Source organism: Anopheles bellator, chromosome 2 (assembly GCF_943735745.2).
Source record: "Anopheles bellator chromosome 2, idAnoBellAS_SP24_06.2, whole genome shotgun sequence".
NCBI lineage: Eukaryota > Metazoa > Arthropoda > Insecta > Diptera > Culicidae > Anopheles > Anopheles bellator.
The window spans coordinates 68,544,029-68,563,015 of record NC_071286.1 but is presented as its reverse complement, the minus strand read 5'-3'; the positions used below and the strand labels follow the sequence as shown (position 1 = coordinate 68,563,015).

General features: G+C 52.2%; 1 protein-coding gene across 2 annotated transcripts; it reads left to right on the top strand.

Annotated features, from left to right (window-relative positions):
• Positions 1-3,652: 3,652 nt before the first annotated feature.
• On the top strand, positions 3,653-11,715 carry LOC131212974 (histone-lysine N-methyltransferase SETD1B). 2 transcript variants are annotated; one of them, XM_058207078.1, is made up of 7 exons: positions 3,653-3,745; positions 3,933-4,170; positions 4,963-4,968; positions 8,234-8,446; positions 8,522-8,691; positions 8,751-9,122; positions 10,394-11,715. In XM_058207078.1, the coding sequence occupies exons 2-7, from the start codon at positions 4,098-4,100 to the stop codon at positions 11,090-11,092; spliced, it is 1,533 nt and encodes a 510-aa protein (XP_058063061.1). In that variant the 5' UTR covers positions 3,653-3,745; positions 3,933-4,097; the 3' UTR covers positions 11,093-11,715. The 2 variants fall into 2 exon arrangements, with proteins under 2 accessions (XP_058063061.1, XP_058063060.1); XM_058207077.1 differs by lacking the exon at positions 4,963-4,968 and having other exon boundaries at positions 8,222-8,446.
• Positions 11,716-18,987: the final 7,272 nt, after the last annotated feature.

Genomic DNA, 18,987 nt, shown 5'->3' with positions numbered 1-18,987 from the left:
GCGGCCATCAAGAGCGCCGGGTTTCACAATTGTACACTCCTGCTGCCTCCAGCTAGATTAGTCCATCGGTTCCAAAATATTTTGACCCAAATGCCCCAATTCGATAACGAACATTAGCCAAACGGTGGCGATTGGATGGGATTGCCTCCAGCGTTCAAGCGCCCGAATGCTTATGATGCCTCTTGAGCGTTAGCGTGGATGGTGCAAAAAAATGTCTACACCCAGCAATTGCAGCATAGCCGGGCCGTGGCAGAGGCCCATGCCGGCTCAGCTTGACCTCTCGTCGATGGCTATTGCGGTCTGTCTGAGGTGTGCTTCATCATTGGCCAACCGGCGGCCGAAAGGGCAAAAGGGGATCCCACCGTGCAACGGTGGGTTAATTATGGAACTCTCGCTTCCAAGATGGTTTGCCAACGGTTTCTATGGGCCGTTGACAGCACAACTATCCAGCCAGCTAGCTATCGATTCTTAACGCAATGTGGAGCGTTTCCAGCGTGGCCTTATGCTGCAACATTAGAATAGCAGATGGCACGAAAGAAAAGACACGGCCAATCTCTGCACAAATCTTTCGAATCATTCGCGCGCTGAAATCCGGTTCCGATGAGTAATGGTTGATCGTGCACGCGGCCGGACCGAGGCGCTGAGCGTTTGAAGGTTGCGGGAAGATTAAGGCACGGTCAGTGACTGCATCGGAGCTAACTGCGCATTGCAAGAGCCTAGAGGGGGAAGTGGTTCCGTTTTGCATGCGAATTGATCTGTCATTCCCCGACCAATTACTGTTCCAGATAGGCAGGAAAACGTGAGCATCTCCTCAATTACCGCCGGCTTGGTGCAGGTGCGGTGCGAACGAGGGTAAAGATCCGGCCATCTGCCGTTCCCTCGGGACGAATAAATCATCGGCACGAATCAGGTGCCTTCGAAGGGCCATCCTTCTCACGTGTGCGCAGCTCCGCTTCACCACCATTGGCTTTAAATTAAATCAATTGGAGGAGCCAGGCGCGATCGATCGTTATCGCCGGCGAGAGATCTCGAAAATCATCGCCAGCTTTATGCGCAGTACTTAATGTTATGTGAAAGAGATTGAGTAGTACAAAATCAGAATGTAATGAAATAAGTGGTTGATAGAAAAAATCATATCCACCTTGACCGATTGTGAGAGAGCATCACTAGACAACGGCTCGTTGGGTACGTTAAAAACGCGGCCCAAGTTCGTAGCCCAAGGCGGTCGAAGAACTGGTTTCAATTTGCCTCTGATAACGCATAATAAAACCTTAATAAGCTCATAAGACTCATCTTTCACCTATTCCTTACTGTGAGCGCGGTGAGTGACGTGGTAAGCTATCACGTGAGGTACCGGAACTGTTTATTTCACCTCGATCGTCATACATCACAACGAAACTATTGTTTAAATTTGTAATTCCAGCCCCTGCGTGATGCAGATGCGTCTCTGACTAAGCTACACCGGGGAACACTTGTGTCATCGTTGGCTGGGCTCCTGAGTAGCTTCTCTTTTACTGTTTATCACTACTGAATGCACACAAAGAAATCTTCCATGGACATGAAGTAGACATTTTCTATCGGTGACAAACTTACAACAAGCATCTGCTACAGGCATTCGGAAAATGTCACGATGCGGTCCTCACTTAAACGCGACCCTAAACGATAATGGCTATGCTAATGATGCAGAACGAAGGAACACGATAAATGGCTGTCCAGAAAGCGAACTACGGGGTGGAACCGTGGGTCCCAAATTTTGAACCTCTCTCCCAGGTCCAAAGCTGTGGATCTTTTCTACTTTGATTTTCTCGGTTGGTTGTTCTTTGATCCTCGCGTTTGAACTCCCTTCTAACAACATCGCCCGATCTAACAACAGCCCGAGAGACGTGGAAACTATTTCCACATCTGAACGAACATCAGTCAAGTGCTTCAAGAAGATGACTGCTTTGATGCAGCAATCCCAGAGGCAAATTATGAAGGTGTAAAACAAAAGAAACAATCCCGAGCAACAACAAAAACTGATGCCGGAACAAAATGGCGCATTCATGAGGGGCCTCCCCGCCGTCCTTTCCCGGTTGCAATTAGGGTGCGGTAACCATTTCCACCTGACTTCGTTCCACTGGAAATGACAACCGACTACACTATGTTGGACTGAATGGCACTGCTCTGGCTGGTTACATTGGCACAAGGTAAGGCCAAGTTCTAGAACGAGTGGGGAAAAAAACAGCACCCACCGACGGCGACCTTGGTGGACCTAACCGAACCGAAGATAATAACGGCAAGACCTTGGGCAGGGATGCGAGAAACGACCGGCAGATGCAGCCCGATTTGCAGCACCCCATCTACCGTGACGTGATCAGATATGCCCCTACACCACCGATCGATTGACGGTCCCCGCTGGCCGTCCCCACACCGATCGGTGGACCTCGAGGCGCGTGATGGCGTGAAAAATGCATTCGAAATCGTAATGGAATCCAGGGTGCGCTCCCATTCGCTGCCACGACGATGTACTGTTTGGCCCACACAATGTTTTGCTGTCCAGGTTGTCGAGGTTAGAATTCGATGCGGTTCGGATGTATCCATGATCGGTTGGAATGTGTGACAGGTTGATCGGGCCACAGCAGGCAGGCAGTTATGGAGTTACTCCGAGCCGAGCCATACCGGGACGCATCCCTCGCCCGGCTTAGCTGCTTAGAAAGTTCCGTTTCGACGTTGCCGGCATTTCCGTTTAGCACCAGACACCGCCGTCTTTATCGGTGACCGATCGGCGTTTGTTTACGTTTCCAGTTTAGGAGTGAGACGCTAATCGATATACGATTGCACTTTTTGTTGCTGTCCTTGCTCGTCAACACGCGTTTGGAATTGGTACGCGAAATTGGAAGCGCTGTCGGTGCCGCCATGCTCGCGGACATTGTGCCAGAATCAGGAACCGATCTAGAATGATGCAGGGTCTACTTTCGAGAGAAAAAAAGCGATGCCATTTGTTGGCTGTCCGCCCCTTACACGGAGCCATCACTTCTGGGGACGGTGAAGGTGAGTAATTCTTTATTGCACGAGTGTATCCTCTCCTTTCGCGACACTTGATCGGAGTCGATTCAGGAAATGTCAGATGCTCAATAAAAGTGTCCATCTGAAAATATCCCCTCGGGCATTGATCGTTCTGCACCCTCGGAGCTTCCTCGTCCGATGATGATTATATTGCTATTAAAATATTGTTTCGCAGGGTATCGGTAAGGGTAGCGACTATAGCTTCCGTGTCCAATCATCAGCTCAAGGCGTGCCTCAACATCTCCGTACGATAAATAAGCTCTAGAAGACGACCCTAAAAAATATTCCTAAACCAGCAACAAGTGGGGCCCAACATCAAGCACGATGGCACTAACATTATTATCTCTTTCACCGCTCGGGTCCGGGGGCCGAAACCGTCACAACAGACGGATGGTGGGACGGTGATGCGTCCGCGTTTGGGGCTGTTGCTCGCTGGTCCGCCTGCGTCCGCCGCGGTCGGTGGCGCGAACGGGACGGAACGGACGACGGACAGGGCGAAGCCAGACGGGGGCGAGTGAAACGGCCACATGACAAACCGGCAGCCGTGAGTCACCGTGAGTCGCCCGCATATATAGCGCCAGCGCGAGCAGCGACCACCGGTTAGTTGAGAAAACGTGTTCCGAGAGTGCGGCTCGCGAAAAAGGGCGCGCGCTGAATCCGTACCGTAGTGAACCATCCCCAATCTCACGAAACACGAAAGGTACGCGCTCCGGAGCTCATCGTTCTCAGCGTGCTCCGGGTTCACGGGTTTCTCTCGGGTGGCGTACGCAATTGTTTTGCCTGTCGACGACGCAGACCAATCAGTGAAAACAGAGCAGCTGGCCGTGCACCCTTTGCATTTAATCCTAGTTACCATTGATTTTGTGTCAACGCTTTTTTTCCCGCAGTGCCCGGAAACCTTTCCACCGGAGTGCCTGTGCCGTTTAGTGTCTGTGAGTGACGTGTGTTTGACGCAACCCCTAGTCGCCGGGAACCTTCTGGAAAAACGCGTTGACAGGCGACGAAACAGCAACCCCGTTGGCCGGTATAGGAAGCAGCGGACCGCAAAGAAAATGCGACGAATTGCGACGGCCCTGCTGCTGGTGGTTGCCTTGGCCGTGACCGCCACCTTTGCATATCCATCAGGTACGTCTTTGGGACGAGTGGGACGGCGGCCCGAACATCAATCTGGTGGTGGGTTGAGAACTGTAGCATAGCGCGGGCCCTTCGGTCAAGGGTGTCACACTTTCGACGACGCATAAACGGTCGATCGATGGCCGCAAAAATCGATTTTCCAGCGCCGCGTGGAGAAGGTTACCGGGCGAGAGCCGGTTCGACGTAGTGCGAATCTGGGTTGCGCCGAAGGGACAGCGCCGATGGTCACCGACAATGGAAAACCATGAATTAGTGTAGACCCTTTTGCTGGGTGACCCTGCTCGGTGGGTCATTGGCTCCCCCCAACATGGTTACTTCGCCGGGTTCGCCGCGTAGAACGCGAGACGACCGCGAACGATTGAAACTCGTTTGGCCAGAAGCGGGTTTTTTTGGGCGGTTGGGAATTCCGCAAAATTCTTGCTACTTTAAGCCGGGCGGACAGTGGGATGCTCGAGCCAATTTCATCTCCATCCTGGCCCTGGTCCTGGTGGCCCAGAAGGGATGATCTAACTTTTTTCGTGACTGTTGCATCGTTTTTAACTGTCACGCCATTTGAGTGCTCGCGCCCTATCTTCCGTTTCCCGTGTGACGGGCGGAGATTGCATAAGACGGCGATGGGGATTGATTGTAATTAAGAAGATGCCGCGGCCCAAGATGCTGGAGTGCGATAGTTATAGCGCTCGGTCGGTTTTAAGAAGCTCACTTCGTGTGCGTTCCTCGGATGTTGTTTTTCTATTTCCGTCTTCATAATCAGCCTGATGCTCTTTCCGGCTCTCGCAGCAGCATATGGTGCTTCGGTTCTCCGGTGTTCGCGATCGTTAAGTCGCAATCCGATTTGATCTTGCCATTGACCTTGGCCGATGTCCGCACACGGTTTCGACCGGTGCTCACGAGGGCTACGCGAAACAACGTGATTCACTCCACACGTAACGATCACGATACTTTGGCCACCGTTTTCGGCGCCAGCGTTCGGCAAATGATCATTTTCCACCTGGCCCGACGCTGCGTTTAAATGAATTATGAAGAAAATGAGCGGCGAATATGAGTGGGCCATTAAAAATAGAGCTATTGCACGGTGGAAAATGTGGTGAATGGAAGTAAATGACGCGCGCGCTCGCGTGAGGATGATCGCACCCGGCAATGGATACGATCAACTGCAGCGCAAACACGCAACAGACTGTTGACTACTTGGCGGGAAGTGCGCCTCTGGGATTGAAGCTGCGCCATGATTTTATTAACAATTTCGGTTCATTTGCAGCGCGTCGGTCGAGGGTTTCGAACTTGTGACCGTGATGATCATTCTTCACACGCCACTAGCCGCCTGATCATCGTTGACCGTTTCACGGATAGAAAAGGGGGATGCAAACCGTTCCTGCTCCCAGTGGGTACTGATTTGGGGTTCGTTTGTCGTTTATCACTCAACCCCGCAGTTCTATTAACCTCTGCGCTGTGGGCAACTCTCCGCAATGTCTCGTGGGGCCGTTTGATTGATTCTGCGATTTGCTCATTTAATATTACTCCCTTCGCTACTAAATGCTACGTCGATCGGGATGCTCTCTTTCGTCAACCACAGCTGTTTGTTCCGGTTCGCAAATATCCGGAACGCGCCTCGGACGGCCAATAATTAAGTAACGAGAATTACGTGGCAGCAACAGCAAACAACGCCGAACAACAAAAATGTTAAAAGCATTTCAAGAGCTTTTCGCTCCCGACCTTAGCGCACCGCCCGGCCGCGAAAGTAACCCGGATGCGGTAACAAGATCGGCCTTTGAAGAATGCACTTGAGAACGCAACTCGAAATTGGCGTCAATGAGGGGCGCCAATTAAAATACTTTCCCATCGGGTGAAGGTGAAATGGAGAGTGCCGGAATGGAAAATGAGAAGCGCGGCCCATTTTACTTTCCGAATCGACTTCCGAAATGCGCCCTGAATGCCACAGGGGGAAGTAAATTAGATGAGTTGACTTTTTGATGTATTCGAGGTCAATATTTGGTTTTTACCGAAAGCCTGTAGAATGAGCTAACCCGTATGTGGCCAATACCTCCTACGATTTTCGGATTTTCCGCGTTTTTGAATACAATTGAGAACTTGGAAATTGTGGGGGCGACCGATATGTCCGACTTCGACTATGCTGCATTCCACGGTAGACACAGAGTGCCTTACGACCGACTGCACAGCTGCACGTGCCATTTTCAAAACCAGTTCTTACCAAATCCACCACTCATCGGGAGCGACGCAGGGTTTCTTCAAGCTTTAAAGGTGTTCACCTTCAACCAGTACTCCCGGATGATGGTTATGTGCAATTTCTTTCTTCTGTGAATCGACATAATTTTCCGCACCCCGAAACAGCGCACGATTGTTCCACGTGGAAGTAGCAGCGGGTTGCGTACGCAACGCAACCACCATTACGGCGTAAAAGCAGCTCATCGCGCGGTGCGGTCGATTTAATGCAATTATGGATAATTTTTATTTTCAAATGCCATTTTTGCGCAAACCCGATGACGTTTCAAGACGTGCCAAAAAAAAAATTGAGCCAAGTCTCGGTCATGGTTTTTGAAGACGAATTGGGAGATGTGCAAGTAGCTGGCTCCTTCAAGCCGGGGTCGTTGGCTCGCGTCAGCGCAATCGGTTGGCTTGCGTAGCCGGGCGTCTGGCGTTTAAAGACCGGTCAGAATGAAGGGGTCGTCGGCACGATCGGCGAGAGTAGGTCAAGCCGTGGAGCCACCCACCAACCACCCAGGGCCCCAGGTAGAGTCACGTAGAGCCGATACGAAGTAGAATGCTGTTGTTAACCCACTGTGTCAACATGAACGCGAAACGGTACGAATCGTGATCGCGCGCGCGGGCCCAACGCGGTTCGATTGGTTCTAGAAATTGGATCATCTTGATTGCTCCGGTGGGTACCTTGTGTACCGATTGTTTATGCAGAAAACTCTCGCGACACTTACAAAGGGCAATTGTGAGGGGAATAGATATGTAAACAGGTGACTGCTGAACGTTGTACAATGTAGCGCACCGTGTTTGACTAGTTTAGGTGGCGGGCTGCTCGTACTCCGGAGCCGGGTTTTCGATGAGCTGCGCATCCGTTTGCTTATCCGTTGCCAGGGCCCGGAGGAAAGCGACGAATGTAGGTGAAGTACTTGTGCATATTTAAAAACGAAAAACCGACTGGCTGAGTTTGCTCTTGTTGGCGCTTGTATATCGGCGTGAGGTGTTGGTGGCGCACATGCAGCTTTGCATATTTTTAGCGGCAAACAATGGCGCGGGTCTCTTGAGCTTTTACATCGACCATCCACGCCCCCCCAGCTCGACGATGGGGGTCTCGTTGCACTAATTGCGTCAATTTTGGAAGATGGACCAAATGTTGCGTGTCACGCAAAGGAGCTGCCCCGCACGCGATTGTCTCATTTTGTGACTCATCAATACTTGGGTGATGATAATCTGCTCTCGATTATGAAAATGGTTCCCTTTTGAACCATCTGTTGCTTGGAGCATAAATCATGGGCTCGTCCTGGCCGAGGGCCGACCATGATTTTTGTGAACAATCCAATCACCGCCATCCGTCAAAAGTCATTCGAACGCACCAGAGCCCTGGAGGGCCGTGGAAACGGTGGCCCGATTTGCATGTCCTTGTGGCGTGTAATGGGCGTTTTCCATTATTTGTCTGACGGGCGCGGGTTCGAAGAGTTCGAACATGTCTTCATTCGGCTTGAAGACCCCGGCAATTAGAGTCGATTAGGGGCTGCGAAGAGGGTTGCAATTCACGTGCACGCCCCGGTGAGCCCGGGGGGGGTCCAAGAAAGCCCCACGACGTCTTAGCTGTGGTGGCCACACCCATCTCGTGCGCTGGAGATGAAGCTTATTTTGCTGCGTCAAATCGATTTCACCTTGATCGAGAACTCCGCGCTGTGATGAAGCACTTTTGGAATACGCATTAAGCAGCGCTGCCGTTGCTGCTGCGGCTGATGATGATGATCGATAATTGATTAGCCGTTTTTACGGATTGATGATTTATTTCTACGTCGCGTGTCTATCATTTCAGCGAGCTACGGAGCGAAGGAGAAGGAATCCGACGCGTCGGATGATGCGGAGTACGTGGTGGTGCCCCTGTCGGCGCAGCGTCCGACCTACTACAACCGCTACCCGTCGTCGTTCGAGGGCTTCGACGGAGTGATCGATACGGCCGACTTTGCTCCGGTCCCCGTCCGGCCCGTCTACTTCCCGTCGTACAATCCGTTTTCGTGGCATCTGTCCGGATACCTGGACGGTGAGTAGTTGCGCCATTCGCAAGCAGTTAATCGGAGTAAGCAATCTAATGGGCACCAACCATTCCGACGTGCAGATATCCTGAAGCGTATGCGGGACCGCTTTGCCGGCTCGTGGAATCCGTTCTTCAGCGGCATTCCTTCGGCGGGCGACTTCGTTCCTTCGGGTCCGGGTATTTGGCCGGCCGATGGGATTCCCGATGATTCGGCGGAAGATGGCAACACCAACTCGACTTCCACCGTGAAGGTAGGTTCACTGTTCTCCAATCTGCGGGGCGTGGTAACTTTGATTGCCTTTCGTTTTAGGTGATCGACGGACACAAGGTTGTGATCAATGATACGTACTACACGAAAAAGACCGAGTTCGGTACTTCGATCTTCAAGGTGCGCGTGATCGACGTGAAGCCGGCGGGTGACGATAGCGCTAGCGAGCCGACCGAAAAGCCCAAGGAAACGCCAACCGAGGTGGAAACGGGCAACCGGAACGGGGCGGACGACGATGTGGAGAGGAAACCGGCCGTTCCGGCCACCGAGGCTCCGAAGCGTGACACGGAGTTGGAGTCGAGCGATGAGGAGAAAACGACGGCCGACGACAACCTGAACACGATCGACTCGGCCGGTGACATCGATGGCCCGAAGCCGAAGGAGTCGGAGGCACCGGCTGACGGGAAGCCGGAGGTAAATACGGAGAGCGCCACTGAAACCGCTGATGCTGATGCTGAGGAAGCTACTACCACCACAGCCTCTGCTGCCTAATTTTCCGAATGCTCGCCATGGCTTGTCTAACACATTCTACTCTTGTCTTGGACCTTGATCTATCTCTTCCTTCAAATTACCTACACAATAACACCAGTCGGCGGCCACCGGCTCCGAGGGTCAGGAGCGGCGTTCGATGAAGATGCCTGCCCAGGGCCGTTAAAATTACGAATGTGGACCGCATACCTTGTGTTGCGATTGGAATGGAATTGAAATGACCTACTCTCTAGCCCCTCAAACGCTGTCCTTTACGTTTTCATCCATCCTACTCTTACTACGGCTCGGTTTCGTACCTTCCCAACATAGCATGTATATACGGCAACGGCGAGTGCAATGCGAATGTTGCATACATTCCTCTACAGTTTGAACTATTTACTCCCGCCCATTAACTGCAGGGTTAGAGTGTGCGAAAAGGTGCGTGGCAGACTCACCACTGGTTCGGCCGACCGGCCGAGTGGCGGATGGCGATAGACGCAGGCGAGAGAGTTGCATTTCTAGGAAGTGGAATCATCGGAAGAGGTGCGGGGTTTTTGGTGGTGTAGATATTGAGATGGGTAGCTCGACCCGATGGGCGCTGCTGGATGGATGGGATGCTGGATCCTTGTATCCGCCGTTCACACTCCACACCGAACTGTACAGTATTGATGTGATCGAGATCCGGCCACCGAGTGAGTGGGACACGAGATGGGGCGAGAGGCGGTTTATGGGTGGCCGTCAACCGGTCACCGCCTGCAGGGTTTGCTCTTCCGATTTTTACCTTAAGTCTAACCATTTAAGCGAACTGAAGTGAATGATGTAAATAAAGACGATAAGAACTCAAACGCTTGTTCTCATTGCGATGCCATTCCGAGCGATAGTGCAAACGAATAATGCCTGACTATTGCTTGCATATGATTGGACTTTCATCTAACAACATAACGCATGGCACTGTACATAATCATATCCTACAACGTATGAAATTATTCTTTACTTTTCGACAAGAGCTTTAACAGCCCGGAATTAAGGAACCGCCCGGTACGGGTGCTGTATAAAATGTTGAGACTATGAGTTCTTCGATACCAAAATTGTACAGAAAGCGAAAGCGACAGTTAACAGACTAATTGAGTTTCCGCAAGGTTGCGCCTGCTCGTTGTTTAATCCGTAGCCCGCTAACCTGTAGCCTTGCGTTGATTAATGTAACATATTTGAACCAGTCCTCCGCACAGTGGTCGGGACTGGAGTCGTTCGAGGCGGCCTCGCGGCCACTAGAGAATCTCAGTGCGTCTCCGGAAATGGCCGCCCAGCGGAACCGTGACAATAGTGAGCTGCTCGAATCGAGCTCGGAGGAAGAAACGGACGATGGCCCGGCGCAGCGGCCCCTGTCCGACGAGTGGCCCCAACCGTGGATGCCGGACGATCGCAAACGGATCATCGTATCGAACCGGTTCGACAATCGGATCAACGCGAACCAGCAGCAATCGAACCCGTCGCCCGGCGTGCACGACCTATCGAACGATATCGCCATCAACTTCCGGTTGGCCATGGACAAAACCGTCACGGCGAACCCGAACGCGATCGTGTTCAATCCGAACGATCCACCGGCGGTCGTCGTACAGCAGGATCCGTTCCCGTCGCCGCCAGGAGGTCCAGTTTTCCCCGGTGTCGGTGGTCGGCCCACGATAGGCTTCCCTTCACAGCAGCCACCAGGAGGTGCTGGGTTCCCGCGTCCAGCATTCCCCGGATTCCCCGGACCGTTCGGTGGAGGCCAGTTCCCGGTGCAACCGTTTCCGATGCAGACGCCTATTTTCGGCGTACCGATGGGGCCGCAGGGAGCGGGAACAAACTTTGGCGTACCGCAAAACCCTCAGGTGCCGCCATTTTTCTTCGCAAACGGACCGTTCGGTCGCCCGTAACGGGCTGGCGGCCGTCGGAAAGCTTCACCACTTCTGCTAGCACATAAGACACGTTTATTTATTTATTGAGCTAAATTATTTGACTCATGTTAGTCGACCAGCACAGCCGGGGGACGGCGTAGACGTAACTCTCTCTCTCTTTGGGGGTGCCCGGGGACAAGAGTTTGATAGGTGGCAATGAGGGAAGCGAGTAAAGTGAGATTGGATGGTGGGCTGATAGGATGCATTTGTCGAGTCCGGCCTTCCACCATCGACCAATACCAAAGAAGTTTGCTTGCTTCTTCGGGAAATGTAGAGCGTAAGAACAGCATCCTCGAAAAGAGGTGAACCATCCGAAGGGCTACTTCTGGTGGCCGGTGCCCGGACTCGGGCGGACTGTGGCCCTGGCAGCAAGAGCGAGCGAGGAGATTTTACCGTTCATTGGATAATAATTTATTTACAACAGTTTCGGACATTCTTCGTTCGTGTGGCTTAAAACTTTTCCATCAACCTGCCAGACGCGCAACCGATGCCCACTTGTGTGTCTCGTCCGGAATGGAAGTAATTTCGTCGAAAAAGCTGCGAGAATTGGCCAGGGCCAAAAGAACAAAAAAAAAAGATTTCCAATAAATTCTTCGCTTCCACAAACTGACGACGATGGCTTTGTTTTCGCGTTTTCGTTCACTACAAATACTAACCAAAAGAAAAAGGACAAAGGATTAGTTTAAGAATCAGGCTCTGTCTGGTGAGGAAGGCTAGGTTTGCTGATCGGCCACCGTGGCCACGTCTTGGCCGTGGTGGGATTGAAGTTTCCAAGCTCCATTACGGAAAGAACTAATTCTTCCTTAACACCGTTGCAGCGAGTTCTTTTGAGAGTTTGAAGTGAAAGAAAACGCGTTCGTATGGTTTAAATAGACAACTTAAATTTAGGCAACTTCTCTGCCAATAGTTTGTTGGAGAATCTTTGTTCGATCAAACAGTATTTGTAGACAGACACTATTGGAGTCGCACAATTCGGCTTTACTGCAAGCAGCCGGTAACGTACTATTTAATCACATTGTAAAACGTACGGAAAATTACTTTTCGCTAATTTGAACAGCGTAACAGAAAGGAAAATATCTTGTCTTCGACTTCAGCAAGTGCAGACGAACGAAGAAACACTGGATTCGATCAATAAATTCCCCTTCAAACAGCAAAATCGGTAGCTTTCCCAAAGATCGTTTGTTTGCTACGAGATGCGAATCGGTTCTGGATGCCATTTCGGGATCTGGGAGCCCACAAAAGGCCCCGAAGGTGTTATGCCCAGCGCCGTGCCCAGTGTTTGCCCAAAGCACCCAAAGTCCTGGACGAAAATAAGGTTTTAATTAACACTTTCAAAAATTAATTTATGTTCCGCACACCCTATTACTTTGCAACTCGCCCGGTCAGGATTATCGGACCCATCGGCAGCGGCAGCGCAGCTGGAAACGGATCGAAGTAGAACCGCATGCAGTTCTTCGGCTCCGGGTACGCACACTTGCCGCGTGTTGGTGCCAACTGGGCGACCATCACTGGTCAGCAGGAACCTTTCTTCCTGTTCGGGGGCCGCCCCGGGTCGCCTAAGGATTTTCCGGGATTCGTTCGATTTCCCTATTCCCCATTGAGCCAGAGCCATGAGGAAGCAATTTTCACCCTCCGGGAGGGAAATCGAAACCTTTTTCTTTTATCAACCCACACATACATACACGCGCCAGCACACGTACAACCAGTTGCGGCGAATGGGACGCCAGGGTTCTATTGGTATCGAGTTTCCCGGGAGCCCCGGTCGAGCTTCCGGTGCACGGAGAGCGATGATATCAAATTATATTTATTGAAAATTACTTTTTATTTAATTTCTTCCACTCTGGAAGCCTTTCCATCGTGTGGCCCCGGGCGGAGGGGACGCATGGCGGGCGTTGGCCGGAGAGGATAGATTTATTGTGAAAAATGCTCACTTCGTTCAGTTGTCTTTGGGCCCCGGGGTGGCCAGCAGCAGTAGTAGCACATCCCAGAAGAGCCAACTGAACATCAATCGCATCCGGAACAGACGGTAGCTGTGTGGCTGGAGTTGGCCAGCATCCCGGCGGGAGCTGCCGGAGAGCTTTGTTTGCCTTTCGATTGCAGTGCACTCTTCGCCGGCTACGGTTTCATCGCTCCCGGGAAATGTCGCCCCATTTTCTTTCGCCGGTTCGCTCCTTCTTCGTGTGACACGTCTTGTTGGGTTTTCGGTGCTCTGCTGCTGGTGCCGTTGAAAGAAATCTGATTCTTCAGCAAATCTCTTCCGGTCCCCGACACGCCGGTGCCGGCTACTCCGGTTCCCGATCAGCCCGCCACCGACAGATGAGCAATTCAAATACGAACAATGAAGGGGAGGGGGGGCGATCGGCCACCGAACGACCGACAAGTAAGACAGGGCCTCCGACCCGGGAGTCCTTCGGGAGCTGGTGAAAGCGGATTCCCGGGGAATGGAATCTCCAGCATGAAGCAGATTTTTCCCGCCCGGAGGATATTGGCGCTTGCCACGAGGCCACGGCGACCGGCTCGTGTTCTTTGATTTTTAATTCCTGCTCCAGGGTAACCGGGACGACCGCCCGACTGGTTGCTCTTTTTCCCGGCACCACGTCACGCTGGGTAGGCAGCTAGTTACTTTCGGGTGAGTATTGTTGTCCATTGTTTGCACAGCGATTTGCCCCGCGCTGGGGCTTTGTGGTAGTGGCCAACTAAAATGTCGTCGGCTTAAAGTGAGTTTGGAGTTCTGTTGAGACGCCCTGTACCTGTATGTGCGAGGAGTTTCGCAGGAATTAGGCAACGAATAATTCTTGTGCCCTCCCAGCTATTGATCGCATCTTCGAGCACCATTTCTCCACATAAATCCGGTTAAAGGTTGGACGAACGTCGGTGCAGTACCGGTGCTAAGACACTGTGCCGTCTCGTTACGTTTTTCCAGATAACAGGATGATTTAGTACTTTGTTTTTAAGAAAATATGGCATCATCTGCTTCCAAGCGCGAGAGAGCGAGAGAGACAGAGAGAGAACCGGGGCAGGTTGGTTTTTGCGGTCCTGGGTCGAGGGGGCGGTCGCTCGGTGGTGATGAGTTGGCACTTCCGGCTCCCGCCAGGCTAAGGAGGCCCCGTGCGTCCTGTGTGCGAAAGGCCATAAATCAAACACGCTTTCCCGGAAACCGTTGCAGCGTTTCCAACGGGGGTTTCCTTGCCTTTGAACCTCCTGTTACTGCCTGCCTGCCTGCCTGCTGTGACATTTGCTGCTGACCACACCACCCGAACAACACATCCTGGAGAGTCCTGGTCGGTGGCGGCACCGCACGTCTATTTGTTTGATAATTATTCCGATTAATCTTTGGCCCGAATAATCCAATTACTTTTCGGTCCGTCTTCTTTCGGGGCAGCTTCAAGGGGATGGACCGGTCGGGGAACCTTAAGGAGCTTACGGATAGGGAACGTCCGAGGTACACCAACACCATTGGAGTTTCATTTCTCATTTACCACACACTGAAGCGTGACCTTGCTGTGGCTTCTTCTAGACACCGCACCAAAGACTTTCAGGCGACGCCAAGAAAAGATCATTACAACCGTTTGATGATCCATCGTAATAATCCCGGAGTCCAGATTCCTGTTTGAAATAATCTCTCACCAGTTCGACGACCAAACGACGGTGGGCCAATGATTTTCCTATGCACCGTCATTTGTCAAAGGCCGATCTCAAAGATCAATTACGGTGCCTGGGGACTTGGCAGTAGTTGGCATTGGCCAGTGGTGCATTGAGCTGGAAGATCAAGCTCTGGCTCAAATATTCATCGCCTGCCTTCGGTCAACACGTTCGCCTGGTTCTTGGAGCTGCGAACGGAGTCTTCCCGTCCAAGAGACGGCCATCCTTACAGCAATCCTTACAACGGTCCGACAAGACCGACGCAAACATTTACCCACAATGAGGTGAATTTAATTCGCATTGAGCCGTGTGTTCTTTGGCGGAATCGGTGTTTCGTCCAAAGGACTGGCCGCCACTTGCGTGGCCATCTTCCGGGCGCTCCCTTTGACAATGTTTTCCCTTTCAATGTAGCTAATGTTGGGTTTCGGTTGCGTGCCCGAGACCGACTCTCTGCGGTGCGTTGGGCTCGCTGATTGATGTTGCGGTGAAGTGGCCCGCGCCCTACTTGGCGAACGCGATGTGCCTTCAAATTAATTGCCGCTCAGTTCGATCGATCTGGAGTGCTTCCACGGAGTACACTGGATTCATGATGGATTGCAAGCTGAAGCGATGCAGTCGTTTGAATGCAGAGCAACAAAAAGAAAACTAGGTGACGTGACGTGGTGTAATGGAGCAGGTTTTTAGGTCGCAACGGACGGCTTCCGGTGAAAGTGGCTGCCATTTTCCGTAATCACTCCGAATGCGGGACAATAGTCCTTTGCCTTCGCGTTATCCCGTTCGTGACAGTGCCCACTTGCCTTTGTCCTTAAATCATGCAGTCGGTCGTGGTGGTGATTAAACATAAATGTCGAGTCCACGGAGTCCTTCGGGGGGCACCTCCAGCAGTGGCAGTGGCAGTGTGTTCCTTGGCAGTGCGGGCAGTGTAAAACTGTGAACCGGAAACAATCGGGGCGGGGACCACACAGCAAATCTCACAACAAATTGCTTGTAATTCGTGATTGTCGTCATCATTCCGCGCTTAAAGCGTCGCGGAAATGGTGGCCGTGCCGGATGGACGAGCGCGATTTTGTCCTCGTCCGCCACTGCCAGCCACTTAATTACGCTCCCCAAGAGAGATTCCCGGGACAGCCTGCGGTGGAGATTCTGGCCGCGGCAGCATGGCACAATGGCTGTCATAGTATCCTCCGAGCGTTCCAGATGAAAACGGCTCCAGGGAGTGGAGCACGGGAGTGCACGAATGCGCCGTAACTAACGGCCACGTCCGGAGGGAACCAGCCAACATGCGTGATCGTACCGTGGCGTCACGTTTTATGCTACGCCGTGACTATAATGTGCCTTATCGTGGCCGTCTTCACCGAACTCCTTTGCTGTTTCGGATCGGATATCCGCGGGAATTCTTCGCTCAAGGATCCTTCTGCGGGCGGATTCTGGAGTACTTTAGGGCTCGTGGAGGATGAAGTGGCCATCCGAAACCGCGGAAAGGGTTCTCGGACATTCCAGGTGCCCTTTCCAAGACATCCCAGAGGACCAAATATACCGCTCTCTCCGTGATCAGGTTTCCCATCGTAGACGAATCGTAGGCTAATAAATCTCCTATCTGCTACAGACAAACACACCGACACTGGATTTCGGGTTGGAGTTTGAAATTTGATTCGAAGCGGCCACTGGTGCCGCAGGAATTTATCACTATCTGTCAATGTTAATTTTGATTGAGCACCGCGGAGTTGGCGTGCCAAATCATGCCGTGCGTGACAATGTGTACATCTAATACGCATCTGATGAGACCGCTCCCAGGAGAGCCCTGGCCCTGTGGAGGGCTTAAAGAAGGGCGCCGGATTGGAGACAGATTGAACCTGTCAGCTCGCGGCATCCGGAGGGAATTAGACGGCTGATGTTGGGTGATCTGTTGCGTAACAAACAAGCCGAGCACATTGTCGTCACGGCTCCGGCGACCGCGGAAAAGCGGAAAAGACTCATTTACATGGGTGCGTGGCGGGAACGTTGCATAATAAGACAAGGTGATAAACGCGGGGCGGAACGGCCGACGGAAACGGGATAGTCATGTCATGTTCTAGCGATTAGTTTTATCGTTTTCCGGTGTTACTCCGGGATTCCGACACCGGCAAGCCGTTCGCTCGAATTTGTGAAAAGAGTTCAACAGTTTCTAATTAAGTTTCAGCGCGTTGCCACCGGGTTCGGTGAGGATATCAACATCGTCATCATCATCGTCGTCGTCGTAGTCGTCATCGTTTCCACCGCCGTAGCAAGGGGTCCTTCAGGGTGACGGTGTCGGTGTAAATGGAACCTTTAAACAATGCCCCACTCTGCCGGCAGGGATTAGTAGCTCGACGAGGCCCGGCAGGCGCTGTCACTTCCTTTAAGCGAATCAGAGGTCGTTGCGATAAGTTGAGAATTAATCGCCTGTTAAATCCACCCAGCCACGGTTAAAGGCTGCCGTTGACGGTGGAGGCTTTAAACGCGGTTGAAAGTGCCAAGCTATCCGCCAAAGAGAGGGGCACGATTTTCCCACCTGACGTTCTTCGGTCTTCGCTGTGAATGGATTCAATTTATAGACGACCGAGCAATCTCCAGAGTGAGAAGCGTTGAATTGAATTGTTTGCTCCGTGGCATCATTTTCGGTGTTTCGCCACGCTGCAATCTGTAATCCATTAGATAACGGCCGATCGGTGCCACCCTCCGCATTGCCATTGTACAGAAAGGCAGGAAAAGCGTGAAAAATCACCGTCGAACAATGCAATGGAAGCTGGATCCGGGATCTCTCGGGTGGGGGCATTCAATCAATTGACAACAAAAATCTCTGTACCATATTTGTCGGCTGTCCTGCCGCCAGCGCCTGATACCAGGAACCAACATGGAAGCCGTTGACTAACATTTGATTTCGAATCCCGTTTAGGGCATTTGCTCGATTGTTTACCTTTTCTCATTTCATTCACCCCAGAGCGAGAGAGAGCAGGAGCCCGGGCAAGGATGCCAGATGGGGAGGGTTGGCAGAACACTCCCCAGAGCCCCAGAGTGTGTCACGGTGGCCGGTTGGTAATATGATTCGATCCAATCTCGTATCATAAAATGAGTTTCTGCAAACCGCAGCCCCAGCAATGCCTTGGCCTCCGCCAAGCAGAGCATCCGGGGGACGCTTCCGCTGCCAGCAAAAGGACATCGACTTCGGAATATCCGTTACGACTGGAGGGCAACCAAACTCCCCATCCCGCCGGGGGCAAGTTCTCCGTGGCTCGTGGCATTACCGAGAAACTTCTGCTGACTATTGCTACATTCTTCACACAGCATCACCGTCGTCGTTTCCATTCCCCGCGGGGAACTACGATGCGGGCCCTCTTTTTTGCAGCTCAGTAAGCGGATTGCGAGCGAATCCTTCGGCCAAAGACCTTCGGCTCCGGGTCCGGGAGGGGTAGAAATAACAGCGAGCGCACCAGGTACGAGGGGATGTGTTATTGGAAAGCATAACAATTTGATATCGTTAAAACACCCCATAAGTGGGCCCTGGCCGATCGCTGGGTTTGAAGGAAAATCTATGCGTTCAGCACCGCGTCCGGGGCAGCGCGGGTGCTCATCAGCATAATGCAAATAATAGTGGGGCGCTGACTCCTTGCTCGACTCTCTGTGTATGGTGAAAATCACTTTAGCCAAATGGACGCTGTTCACGCCGCTTTCTTTTATGCTGCCCCGCAATGGCGCAACTGTCCGTCGGTGAGCATGTTTGCGCCTTGCCCCGCACCAAAGTCACATCATTCCGTATCGATTGGCGAGCCTGCGTGTATGTGGCGACAGCTTGATTCTTGCCTCGCCGGCCACGGCTGCCAATCTCTTATCTTCGGGCGAATTATGTTTTATGTTACGGCTTCGATTTCCATTACTTTTTGCACTCGAGCGCATCCGGTGTGCGCGGGCGGCATTCCCGGTACGCTGACCGAGGGAATGATAGGAATGGATTGGAGCACCAATTAGGTCGCTCCTCGTGAATAGAGCATTTTTCTTGACCCTCTTCGAGTGGTGCTCCAGGGTGGTAAGCGTTGCTACAAATAGATTTCCTTGGGCAGTGCCGATTGCGTCAACGACGCCACGTTCGCCACGGGAGATGGGTCCGTGTGCCTCCGGACTGTCCCTTGTCACCCCGGGACCCTGACTCACGGTGAGTCGAAGGGAGAATGTATTGATTTTAATTAAATTCTCCCGCCGGCGGGTGGTTCGATAAT